This window comes from Pieris napi, chromosome 4 (assembly GCF_905475465.1).
Source record: "Pieris napi chromosome 4, ilPieNapi1.2, whole genome shotgun sequence".
Lineage (NCBI taxonomy): Eukaryota > Metazoa > Arthropoda > Insecta > Lepidoptera > Pieridae > Pieris > Pieris napi.
In genome coordinates this window covers 7,582,016-7,596,180 of record NC_062237.1, presented here as the reverse complement: position 1 = coordinate 7,596,180, position 14,165 = coordinate 7,582,016, and the positions used below count along the sequence as shown (strand labels likewise).

Here is a 14,165-nt window from a genome sequence, read left to right as displayed (position 1 = left end):
ATGCGTACATAAAAAGAAAAGTCCATTGAAGCACAGCTAAGGTTTGAACTCAGGAAATCCTACGCTCAATCCACTGCACATTGCTCACAAGTACTCTTTTGTCCTCTTTCCGTCAAATTGTATTTACGCTATAATGAAAAGAGACAGAACTTTTTAAACTAGTGTAATTGAACAGATTTTTTCGTTTTCGTGTTTTAAAATCATGAATTCTAAAACACTTTTTCCCTCTTCTGGCTCTCGTCGCGCGATGACCGTTGTTAATCAGAAATAAATACGTAGTTATTGTTATGACAAAACACAAATACTATAAAGATTGTTGTCGCAAACATCAGCTCGTATCCAATTTATATTCACTACTAAGTTAAACATACAGCAAAAGTAATTAGACGCGGAGTACAAGTTAGTCATAACTCTTAAGTAACAATTTGCAAGCAAGTTATCGGTAGTGAGACACGCGCACTTTATGCGTTTAATATGCAAATAACTAATACATTAGCTACTTCAAATAGAGGCACAGTAAACTTGTGTGTCTAAGTTTTAGCGTAGACTTTGGCCCTTTATGTGTTCTAGTCTGAGACCAAACACTACGAGTCCGAATTAATTATATTGTATAATTGCATTTCTATAACGCGTAATTAAGTCGCCCTATGTCATTATTTCTAGAGACGTTACTATCTATTTGGTGAAGCTATCCGTAAAAACTTTTTTATTTATTTTATCACGCCATTTTCCCACGGCAGGCAGAAACCACGGATCTCTACTTGCTATGGTCCTGTCATACCTCTCTCGCTTCATCCACTTTCATGAATTTCACCATGCATGCTCGGCGATTAAGTGTACTTTTAACTTGTCCCTTTTCTAGTACCTTCTGGATTTGGTCCAGGTATGTACGACAAGGCCTAACCAACCCGATATCACCATCCACGGTTGCCTTGTATATTCTATTTTAAGTTTAAAGTATATGCTTTAGTAGATCTATTTGTTTTACTAATTTTCTATTGATGCGACTGAGTCGAATAATAGACATATAATACATCTGATTATTTGTAAAAACTTCTTACACTGTAATGCTCTACCTTATTCATAAAGAGCAAATCAGTCTAATTGCACAGTGTTAACTACAGTACTCGTCTGTCTCTTATCATGACGGCGTAAACCTATATTAACAGAAAGAGTCAAAAGACCTAGTACGTATACTATGCTGAGACAGATTAGTACTTACATTAAAAGGTGAAACGCTCAATATAAAATATAACTTTAAATCACAGCGGTATATAAATTAAACCCGCATTCCTAGTAACAATAAATTGTAAACGTTATAAAAACAATGGAACACTGAATCAAATTAAAAATCCATAATTCTAAACTAAAACGATCCAAAAATGTGTACGGAATTGTTCAACCAATATTTGGCAATCAGAACAACACATAAATCAAGCGATTGCAGTACATAGTCGGTAAATAACATAACGTAGTTTTTTGTACTACAGCAAAACAAGTTCACCATATTCTCGTTCATTTAACGGCTAAATTTTTTATAATCATAAACAAAAACATTTTGACGACTCATTGGTCTAGTGGCTAGTACCCCTGACTGCGAATCCTTGGGTCCCGGGTTCGATCCCCGGCTGAGACGAACATCGATGTGATGAGCATTTGGTGTTGTGCTTAGGTCTTGAGTGTTTAAATATGTATTTATATGGTCCAAGGCCTTAGTATTAAAAGTATGAATACTTTAGGCCCTGTCGTGGAAATAATGAATCAGATAAAAATAAAACATTCCCTATTGGTAATTAATTTCGAGCCGCGATTTAAGTACACCCTAGGCGCCCTCTACCCACAACACACGATAACTATCGCGCCCAATATATCGCGGTTATTGTATAAGGTTTCCCGTTCTTTCGGTTATCGTATATATCTAAACTGTTGGTAGAATTACAATAATTATAATATGAAGTTTCGTAGAAGTGATTGTATGTTAAACTATATAAAAACTATGTAATGTATCGAAATGGGTGTACGGAGGTCCGTACGGTTCTCTTGCCATAAGACCTGTATGTCGATTAAGGGCGTGCTCAGAATCGGTATGCGTTCATTACCCTTTAGGGTTGACGAATTAATGTGAACAAGAAATTTTGTTAAAGTTATAAAAGTCATTTATTTATTAGGACATCACTATAGAAGAACCGAAAAGAATTATATCTTAAATTGAGCAGTAACAAGAAATGAATAAGTAATAGTCAAATTTGTGTTACAAGAAAGTTTTATTTCTTTACATTTAAATTCTCTCATTTCGTAATATACGAGACTAGTGCATTTCGAATCCTCATAATTAGTCGCTTTAAAGTACAGCTAAACATTCAAATGATTCTCGAATTAGGACAAGTTGAATAGTCTGAAAATTCTCGTATGTTTTATCTGAGTTGACGGCCCTATACGCTCCCTATTCATTATACCCGGCTGAATAACTAATGGCGTGCGTCTTAACGCGCCTTCAGAGCAGTTATTTTCAATGAAGTCAGCCCTTGTTATACTCGTTTCATAAACTTGTGTGGGAGAAATTGCTCATTTACTCGACTCACGTTGTCAACCCTATCGATGGCACAAAAATAGGGCACTGCATGTGCAATTGTTTTGTCCTTATTATATTTTATAGGCTGCTCAGTTTAGTTTTAAATTTTAATATTATGGACACTAAGTCAAATAATTATATAATTTGTCTGTATTCGGTATTCTCCGAATAATAAACTTAATTATTGTAGATATTAATATTTGACGACGAATTATTTTAAAACCAAGATAACTAAATTGTTTAATTTTAAATAAGTAGATTTGATATAAATCTCTACAATTTTTAAAGTATTTTCCTTATTGAAGCTTGTAAATCAAATTATTATCGAACACGTGACGTAAAGCGTAATTTAGGGTATTTATTTACAGTACTCGGGCATCGGTATGTCGGGCGGTTGCGGCGCGGCCGGCACGCGCGTGCCTACCGCCGCGTCTCCGGCCAATACTGCATCTAGTTCCTCGTCGAACTCAGCAGGGGGCACCCGCTCCACTAGCCTCAGCACCGCCCCACCTCCACCAGCTTCCTCCACGTCGACCACGGGAGCTTCGGGGGAGCAACTAAGCCGTACTAATCTCTATATACGAGGACTCAATCAAAACACCACAGATAAGGATCTCGTACAAATGTGCCAAATGTAAGTGTTCTTTTATATTTTGTGTCTAAATAAATAAATAAATAAATAGATCTAATAGTCTAGATCAAAACAAAAGATAATATAGAACCATATAGCACACAAGTGTTGCCTAATTACTCACAACACAAAAAGTATTAGGTACAATAATTTATTTGGGGCATACTTTCGTAAAACAAGGAAGTATGTAAGTATATACGTAATTTCATAGGATGAATACGTACGTAAGTTCCTATTAAATATGATTTTCATTTCAGGTATGGCAACATAATTTCGACTAAAGCTATATTGGATAAAAATACAAATAAATGTAAAGGTAAACAGAATTCATTAAAATATTACACAATCATAAATCTAAACTTCTATATACGTATGTATGTATTATATACAAAATCTACACTTCTAGTATTAAACTGAATTATACAATTATTTTCTAGAACATACCCTCATTAAACTAAACCATGCGGTGAGAACTTTTTCTATATGCACGAGCCTAGTTCCATATCATTTGACATTTAGTATCATGTCACATCTTTTTTACGCACATACATGTTCCATAATACTTTGTGCATGTTTCCGTTATTATTTCGTCATGTAGTCGTATCACATTATCCATTTTTATTTTCACAGGTTACGGTTTTGTAGATTTTGAGACGATCGCGTCGGCGGAGGCGGCTGTTAAGGGATTACAGGCGAAAGGTGTCCAAGCCCAGATGGCTAAAGTGGGTATCTGGTTCCTGCGTAGACTGAACCGTGTACGTTGTGCATGCAAGTAATACTATTATGACTAACCGCCTGCTCCTTTCCTCAAACTTCCCGACCCTTCGGGACGTCTGCATCAAGCATGAGCAGTTGTGGCTAGGCCTCACAGGTATATGACTCGTGAGGACAAGCTGCAATTGCCTCTGTTCTTCGGATTCGAAGTCGTAACTCATAAGTCACTATTAACTATTTAATTATTTTTGAAGTGAAACTTCTTTATCGGGGTTGGAAAAAAAATTTGTGTAACATTTTTTCGTTACGCGTCACATTTTTCCGTTACGCGCCATGTTGCTTTTTGAAGTTAAACTTCTTTAATTGGCGTTGGAATGAAAGTTCTTTATCGACGTATGGGAGAAATTTTGTAGCAAATCGTCACGTTTTTCGGTTACGCGCCATGTTGCTTTTTGAAGTCAAACTTCTTTATCGGCGTTAGAATGAATTTTTTATAGACGTATGGGAGAAATTTTGTAGCAAATCGTCACGTTTTTCGGATACGCGCCATCTTTTTCTTGTCCCTACCACGGTTGATCCGAAGAGATTCGAAGCCATTAATAACAAAAATATATAATAACGATAGCAATGATAGTAATAATTCTATTACAATTAATGAAATTCTGTAATAATCTTAGTGAAATAATTGTATTTGTATTCATGTCTATGATAATAAAAGCCTTTTGTTAAACTTTATTTAACAAATTTCGTTAAGTTGCATATAGTAGATCATTTTTCGAAAAATAAGGTCATAAAGAAGTTTCACTTCTTACGTGTGTACACCTAGTACACGCACACATTTTTTTTTAAATCAAGCCGTGGCCTATCCGAACCATACCTTCCTTCTACCTTTTACTATAGCTTTAGTATTTATTGTGATAAAGTGCTATTTAAGCCACCTCAGGAACTCATGCTAGATTTACTAAATTGTGCCTTGTAGCGTGAAGCCTTTGGATATAGATAAAATTCTCTATAGTTTTATAGTAATTGAAGGCGCCAATATTAAACGAAGTATGTATTTGACAGTTCATTTTTATCAACCCGATAAATTGGTGTAACAGTGACTTAATTTTGTAAGTATTACGATATTTAAGCAAAAAAACGCTTCCTCTACTGACTTCAGACATTTCATAACTCTTGTGGCTTTAGCGTAACAATTTCGCTATTGGGCAATGGGTTTCTATGCTTTCGATATTAATAGTGTATGCGACTCTAACTAGCTTCATAACCTATGCTGATGTATATACCATTTAACATAAGGTACTAACAAGAATGTATAATAGATACAGTCTGCTGAAAACGTCAATGTTGGCTTTCGCGTCTAGTAATTGCGGGCTTCCAGCTAATCAATATTAAATTAAAACGTTCATTAGTAATATTTCTTGATTCCTTTTTCAATGGATTTTAAATTTCTAAACTTTTATGTGATTTAACTGTTTATATCTTATTGGCGATAAATGAAAAGTTGCTTGAACGGTTTCCCTTGGGGTTTTCAGCAACAAGAGCAGGATCCGACCAACTTGTACATGGCCAATCTACCGCCGCACTTCAAGGAGAATGATGTGGACCAACTGTTGGCCAAGTTTGGACAAGTGGTCTCGACGAGAATCCTACGCGACACTCATGGACACAGCAAGGGTGTTGGTTTCGCAAGGATGGAGTCTAGGGAAAAATGCGAACAGATTATTCAAGTAAGAACGATGCTATTCGAAAAGTAAATACAGTAACAAAACGATACAATGCTGTTGGAATGGTTTTTAAAAGATAAAAAGGCAAATTACTAGATTAGAATATCATTCCACACGCATTACATCGTCCCAAGCGAAGGCCAAAAAAAGCAGATTAACAAAATATACACAGAAAATAAAGAAATACTATTTTAACTTTAAATCCTATTACTAGATGGCGCTACATACACCATTTTTGTAAATAATAAGAAATATTATGATACATACAATAGACTAATTAAAATTTAAAAATTAAATATAAAATTAAAATAAATGTAAAAATTAAACCTAAGGTTGAAATAGCTGTTGAATATTCTGTTTTTGCTTTTGCGTCATTTTCCAAATAAAAACGTAAAAACAACACACTTTCACTACATTGCATTAAGCACTTATTAAGAAGACGCTCTTAGAATATTTCATGATCACTGCGATTCTTTGTCAAATCCAACGATATTATTAAGACCATAAAAAATTAAGGATATTTTACGAAATCCAATTTTGACTAATAATTCTTACCAAGGCTACACAATCTTACTCATACTTGGCTGTTTTCCAAAGACTGTCCCTAAATCTTTAGGCTGAATTTATGTTCTTTGTTACATACCATAGAGAAATACACGTTATTCTTGTTGAGACAATCTTAACGTAGGCATCTTGTTTTATACATTTTATATACTGGCAACTTCGAAATAACTGTTTTTATGTCGACCCGTAGAAATGGGTATTGAGTCGAGACTTATCGCACAATATGACTTCTGTTTTTTAAAACCAATACAGTTTTACATAAGGAAGTCAACCTTAGCGCTAATTTGCGGTAAAGAACAATTGTTTCGGATTGGTAACAATCATTACTTGAGATTTTCTCTATGAATTCCTTTGATTTCGTATTACAGATATATAAATTATAATTACATATCACAGATCACAATAAAATGAAATTTTACAGTCTCTAATATAAGGAATGGTCTTTCAAAAGTCACCTTAAATATAAATATTAACAAATTTCAGATGTTCAATGGAAACCCAATACCGGGAGCCAAGGAACCGCTACTGGTGAAGTTTGCTGATGGCGGAAACAAGAAGAAGACATCGTATAACAAGCAGAACGAAAATGGCCGAGGATGGAGGGATAACACTGATTCCATACAGGTACTTTAAATTTAAACGAACTAAAAGGCCGACTTTTCAACAAACTGATTTTTTTTTGGATCTATGTCATATTAGTTCGAAAATTCTTTAGTGGCTAGTTGAATTATTAAATTATAATTAGGTACATTCATTAAATGAATAAATTTATATTTGAGTAGTTTATTAATTTTGAAAGTCGGTTCAAATTGTAACCAATGCATTTAAATATAGGACGGCTTGATAACTGTCAGGGCAACCTTTTAGCCTCTTGTTACTGACGTAAAGTGTATAAACGAATGGTAGCGATTTCAAATATCACTGGTGAGTCGATCATTAAAAGCTAGTTATGCATTCATTAAACATTTAAATTAACCATAATTCTAATAGCTAAACTTTCGCTTTGTTCATTCAGAAATTAATCGGGAATTAAACTTTTGTAGCTGCCATTTTTAAGAAAAACAGTTGTTAATCGATTTAAAAAAAAATAATGCAATTTTCACCTTTACTATGAGAAAATGAGATGATGCTAAAGCCTTGTATTGGCCTTGTGGCTTAAGGTGCGAATCTCAAAGGTCGTGTATTCAAATCACGGCTCTGCTCCAACGGATGTGCGCAATTGATTTGTTCCTACGGTAAAACGTCGTGTTGCAAACCGGCATGTTTCAAACCCAAAAATCTACAACATGCGTCAGGCAAAAAAAAGAAGTCTATAAAAAGAAAAATGATCAAAGAAAGCATGCATGCATGCATCTGCGGCCAATTCCCTTATCCCGTCACTTAATGTGAGAAAATACACAAATAAAAATTATTTTCATAAAGGAAGTATGCATGAATTTGGACGAGAATCAAATTCTCTTTGTTGTATGAAGTATTTTAACAAAGAATTTATGTGAAGATTATACAAGGTTATTTTTCAATACACATCAAACAAAGAAAAGGAGATAGCTTATTTTATTGAAACGTTGTCCAGCCTTACTACAATTGGTACTTCATTATCTCTTGTCTTAAAATGGTCTAGGATTGTAATCTATTTGAAATTGCAACGATACATTATAGCTTATTTGATACTTTTAGAAATCTTTAAAAAAATGTGAGATATTTTCCTCTACAGTTCATTAAAAAGTTAGCCCCTTTAACAGCGTTCGTAGGCGTAAAGTATATTTTCATATGTTGGGATTTTGGGGTAACTGAACTAAAATAACGAACAAATATTACTTTTATTGCTCGAATATACCATTAGTGGACTTTTATTATTCTGAGCTTAAAAATCCTATAAAGTAGTACCCAAAGCGTAACATCCATAACATTAACGCAGTTATACTTACAGCAGGCGATGAGCGTGGGTGGCGTGTACGGGGGCGTAGCGAACGCCGAGTGCGGCGTGTACCGCGGAGGTGCCGGCGTGTACTTCCACCCGCAGTTGCACCATCACCACGCGCCGCACCCCGCGGCGTGGCTGGCCCCTTACGCTGCGCTCATTCCGCCCGCGCCCGCTCCGCATCCACACCCGCATATACCTATAGATGCTGTGCCTAGCCAATATGTGAGTATTACGATACAGAAATCGATTTAGATAATTGTCATTAATGTGTAACCATTTAAAAAATTAGAATCATTTTTAAAAAAAAACAGTCGTTATCAAAATCTTATAACATGAAATCACAAATTAGGAATAACAAGTTTTACGTGAAAAATGTTAAATTATTTACTAACACTTGTTTGCGCAAGAATAAAATAATAATTTCAACGATCAACAAAAAAAACATGGTGTAACGGGCGGTATTATCGCTACTAAGCGATCACTTCCACGTAACCCTAAGAAGTGCGAAACTTTATTTATCTAACAAAACCACCAAAAATAAAATGAATGAAATAATAATAAGGACAACTAATAACTCACAAACTTACCAAAACAGTAAGAAAAATAAAAATCAAAAGTAATAATAAAAACTTTATTATTAAATGGTGTAGTATTATTGCAAGGTATTTTGGTGATGATTTTGGAAAAAATGTCTGTCTGAAATAAACCTACAGTCTGTGTGTGTAAAATTATCGATGATGTGGAATATAAAATAAGACTTACACTCGTATCTGCTTAAAAATCCCCGGTAATCAATTAGTTTAAAATTGGAACGAAAGCAAATACAAAACTTAAATAGAAATGGGCCATTCGATACAATAAATCTTATCAAAGATTTCTGTATTCCAGGTAAACTGGGACAGCTTAAGGCCGGAAAACGAAGTATACGTGAGTGTATACAATAAGTAACAAAAACTCTGTATTTTTTTTAGTTTATGCTACTATCCCAATGCTAAGACTCTTTTTCTCTTCCGTAATTGATCCCAGGTTTGATTCGTAAAAATGAAGCGACTATTGTCTTGCTAAATGTTATGTTAGCCATAAATGTTGTTTGTCTTTGTCACACGTGGCGTTTTGAATAGAATATAAAAGAAACAAAACATACGGGAGTAATATTAAGCCTATTACGCTTATCAGATAATTAATCATTATTATGCTCCGAGGTAAAAATTGTACAGGGTTTTTCTTGCATATTGCACATCGCTTTCTGCTTGGCTGTTTTTCTTATAAACCGATGTTAACGATGCTTTCTTATTGCAGTACTTCGCGTCACCTCCGTACCAGTACTTCACGGGCCCCAATCCGCCGGTGATACAGATGCCTATGGAGAGTGAGCACGCGTCCACGGCCGCCTCACCCGACGAGGCCTACCAGCCCTACCCGCCTCCCAAGTAGACGATAAGGAACAACCCATGTACACGAGCCAAAAATCAAAGCAACTGTGACTTTTTACGATGTTAATTTGTTTTAGTTTAATTTGCGGCCGTTATAGACTTCATCGAAAGTTTCGCCGCGGTGCGCCGCGTGCGAGTGCGGCCTTGTACGTATACGTGGTGCGTCTCGGACGTACACGTATCGGCTCATACTGAGGTATGAATTGGTGACGGCAACGTGTCCGTACGTCCAAGGCCTTTTAGTTTTAAGCCTAATTTTATTTAATACTTTCGCCTCGACTGTTTTCTCAATGGCCTTCGTCTCTTGGCTTACGCTAAACGTTCAAAACGCTGTGATGTTTTGATGAGGTCTTTTGACGGCTCGGGAGAGGATTCGATGTATAGAATTAAATCCAATTTAAAATGTGTTTTTACATTATAGTTTTATTATTGTTTTATGAAAATTTTTAAATTTAAGATTTTTAGACACAGATTTTGAACATGTTGACACGATTATTTAAGATAGATAGGTATTTATTTTAGCTTAGTACGATTATTTGAATGAATTTTTAAATTTATTTTGCAAATTAAATTTATTTATTTCTGTGTCATATATCGTAAGAAGAAATGGCTAAATTCAACAGAACTTATATCGATCAAATAGCGTGCAATCAGAGAGTAATGAAATTTTATAATAATATAGTTTTAAAAGAGAATCATTTCCTTATAGTTTATTTTCTATTTTATGTAAAGCAATATCCGAAGACGGCAGAGGGCGGTGATTGGAAAAGGTCATATCAAATATATGCAAAAGGAGAAATATGTGTGTTAGAGAAAGTTTTATAACAGTTTAGAACTTGGAAATAATTTATAAATATTTCGAAGATTGTGAATCTTCCTTGTAACTGATGTATTTCAAAAATACAATAAACAATATCAAAGTTCCAACTATTATAATGGCAAGTAGAGAGTTATGACCACCTCGTGGGTTTATGCTAATGATACGTTCGGCATGGTGCTTTAGTAATTTTGTTTGAAAATGGTACTAAATCTATGAAATATACAGTATTATTTACATTAAATCACACTGGTGCAGTCTTCCAAGAGCTGTTCGGTTCATCTCCATTCAACATGGGCCTCTTAGCATCGATACCACTTTCCTAGTAGATTTAGCGATGGTAAGGTACATTCGTACACGCGAATATGCTACTTCACTCTTTTATAATACAGTTGTTAACCACTTGACAAAATTGTAAACGTTGTTGCCAAACCCGAAGACAGACTGAATTTATGTATACCGAAACTTCCAAATAATTATTTCTTGATCCGTGTTTTGATCCAAATGTTATTCATACAATGATAGTAGCCATACATCACGATAGTTTTTTGTACGATTCGGCGTCGGCGGGTGCTATTGTCGGGACGTGCCCGTCTGGAAGCTATAGAAACATTAGCAATAAGCAGTTGTATTAAAGTCTATTTATACATTTTACGAGTCTATACAAATTTTTGTATGTGTAAAGTCATGTTTGGAATGAGGTGATCCTTTTTTTGAGAATCATGTACTGAATCAAATGGTAGTTGTTATTTTAGGCGGTCGGCACATTCCACTAGTGAACATCAAAATTCCACGATTGATTTCCACATTATGAAATGTAAAGGATTTGAAATCCAGCGCACGCGCATTTTGGTGCGAGCGACGTTTTGTACCATCGCGTAGGTTTTGGGTACACTTTATGACTTTATATGAAATTTGATATTTTTATATTGAATATATATAAATTATACATGGATATGTATACATGTATATACATTGTTGATGGGTACGAGAAAAAACCTACTATATAGCCACTGTTTAATTCTATTTTGGCACGTCAGAGTTTCATCAGAACCAAAGTATACAAATCATTAAAATCGAATAAGAAGTAGGAACATATTTATACAACAAGTCAGGGACTGAAGACTAGTTAAATGTTTGATATATTAACTGTATTTTAACTGAAGGTGATTAAGCGATGACTTCTTTGTTCAAAACCTGTGTAACGACTTAACAATACAGGAACTGACATTAGATGAACTGCAGGTTTTGAATGAATGACGTAGATTTCAAAGAAATAATTAGACTTTTTGTACTTGATTGTATTCTATCGATAACGGAACTAACGTCTGTGGACTGCAGAAACTTCGCGTAGCAGCATTTTTATATGTGTTCTATCGAACAACGTGCGTGTTCTATTATCCGTATGAAAGCAAGTATGTTAGCACAGTACGAATGTTTACTTGCGAGACCACCAATGCCACCAATGGGCGCCGTTGCTTCGTAGAACACTAATTACTAACGGTACTATCATAAAGTAATATCGCTCTTTTGTTCAGCTGACTGCCTCTAATTCGAATGAGTTTACGCTATCACAATACAATGAAACTCACTACGGCTTAAGTAGGTGTGTACTTGTATTGATACTCCATAGATCACTTTTATACTCGTATAATTGTGGATCGAGCCAAATTTCTTGAACTGATTTAAACCGCCTTTGATTCTTGTGAAAATAAGACACGAAGTGCAATGTACGGTATTTAGATAAGTTCGTTCACGTGTGTTCGATATATACAGTGGCTTCCTGTAAATGCAGTCTTCCGATAGATATTTCCGCTAAACTTTGCATTTAAAATTGATGTCGTATTTGTACACAGTCTAAAGCTACTGTCCCCGTATTTGTTTGATGTCATAGTGGTCTTTGAGATGTGAACCCGTGTCCATTATACGGTAGTATTTTCGTTTCAGTTAAACCCGATGCACTTGTAGAGACACAGTAAGTAGGTAACGTAGCGTCGCACGATCCTTATAGGATGCCGTCAAAAGCGCTATTATTTTGAGCACGAATCATTTTCTCAGGCTTCTTCTTCCATTGTGAGCAATAAATTAATTTTTACGGTAGTGCCTTCAGCTTCGTTGATAAAGATGTGAATACAATAAACCAGTTGCATGTGCTTTACGAGATATTTTTACAGGTAATAGAGAACTTACCGTAATCATAAATGTAAGGTAAATAAAGCTATGTTTTAATATTTTCTATCGATCACTAAAACGAAATAATGTGGCTGTCTAATCGTTGCATTTTCACACATGGTGTTGAGATTGAATCCGGGAGTTAATTCTTAGATGTTCCTAGTTACACTCGCTTCAATATTCTTGACATGTGTGATAAAGCGTTACAATGAGATTATGGGTGAACGTGACGTTGAGCGTTAGTTAGTTAGGAGTTACGTGAAGAACAAGCACAAAAATAAGGAACCAATTCCTGAATACCAAAACGATTCAAATGAGACATGTCGATGAATTGAAGTTAATGTTTTTAAATAAGTCATAGTTTTAAGAGAGCGCGCGTTTTGTATTTGTGAAATGTGAAACAGGATCGACGAATTGATGGCTAGTTTTAGCTTTAGGCTTAATTAGATAGGTTAGAATAGCAAAAAAATGTTTCGACGCTAAGTTAGCATAGCGATTAGATTAATGGGCGGGCCGCGGCGCGCCTCGCGGCTCTAGGGTAGTTTCCTCTGTTAGTTTATTAAATAATTTAATTTAAATGGACTGAGGCCGGCGCGGTGCGTCAGCGACCGCCCCTAGCTTTAAGGAAATCTAAACCTAGCGAACACTCGGAGTAAGTTTCAGTTGAAGAGTTTGCTTTCACCTCTTTTGTTATGTAGTTGTATAAGTGTAAAAGAAATTAAATGAGAAAAAAAATACCGTGAAGTGTCGATACAATTGTATTTGTCCAATGTATTATTAGTGTGGTGTTCTACCCGGCAGCCTAGTCTAGCGAGTAGATTAGATAAAAATTAGTTAGGTAGCTTAGAAATGCAAAAAAATTTCATAAAATGTAAAAAAAAGATGAAATTGTTGGTAAGAAAGAGTATTTTTAAGGAACATGTTGCTTCGTTGTGTTATGATGTGAGGTTTGGCATAACTATAACTGAAATGAATTTCTCGACACGGGAAGACAGAAAGTTATGTATCTATTTTGTTACGAAGTGTTTGCAAGTTTCTATATAGTGCTATGAGCATATTAGACCGCATTATTTATAGTTATGCTGAATGGAACTAAAATAATATATAAAATAAATGAAAATGGTACTAAGAAGCATGTTTTATTGTGACGAGTCATGTTCCTTTGCATTGAACTTGATATTTTGTAAGAGCAAATGATTGAAATAAAACAAGCAAAACCATTCATGTTTTGTTATTTATCGCCTAACTAAACTTCCCTTTGTTAGGCGTCCTGACTCCTCCATCCACTCTTCCCTCCAATAGAAAACTAATTACTACAGATTACTCATAGATAAATTTCACCCTAATTTGATGTTGCATTGACGCACCCTGCAATAGGTAATCAGTGTTCGGTGTCTAGTTCATTCAGCCATCTCAAGACTGCAAAACTTTTGTATGTATTAATGCTAAAAATATAATTTAAGCAGCTAGGTGCGTAGCTCTACTCTGATGTTCTTCTGTACCAATGAATTAAACATCTTGAGAAAACTAGCACATATAAAATCGTAGGTCAAGAACAGACTTATCACCCACTGATATAGAACAATTATCAAGAATAAAAACAGGCTAAGA

General features: G+C 35.0%; 1 protein-coding gene across 8 annotated transcripts in view; it reads left to right on the top strand.

The window, feature by feature from the left end:
- The window catches only part of LOC125048860 (protein alan shepard), a 161,095-nt gene extending 147,321 nt beyond the window's left edge, over positions 1-13,774 (top strand). For 3 of the 8 annotated variants that reach the window (XM_047647796.1, XM_047647803.1, XM_047647802.1), the window contains 8 exons: positions 2,926-3,206; positions 3,461-3,519; positions 3,834-3,958; positions 5,453-5,647; positions 6,692-6,832; positions 8,127-8,354; positions 9,021-9,059; positions 9,432-13,774. In XM_047647796.1, coding sequence (XP_047503752.1) covers positions 2,926-3,206; positions 3,461-3,519; positions 3,834-3,958; positions 5,453-5,647; positions 6,692-6,832; positions 8,127-8,354; positions 9,021-9,059; positions 9,432-9,566 — 1,203 coding nt within the window. In that variant the 3' untranslated portion in view covers positions 9,567-13,774. The remainder of the gene's footprint in view (positions 1-2,925; positions 3,207-3,460; positions 3,520-3,833; positions 3,959-5,452; positions 5,648-6,691; positions 6,833-8,126; positions 8,355-9,020; positions 9,060-9,431) is intronic. The other 5 variants (XM_047647798.1, XM_047647799.1, XM_047647797.1 and 2 more) reach the window with 5 other exon arrangements.
- Positions 13,775-14,165: the final 391 nt, after the last annotated feature.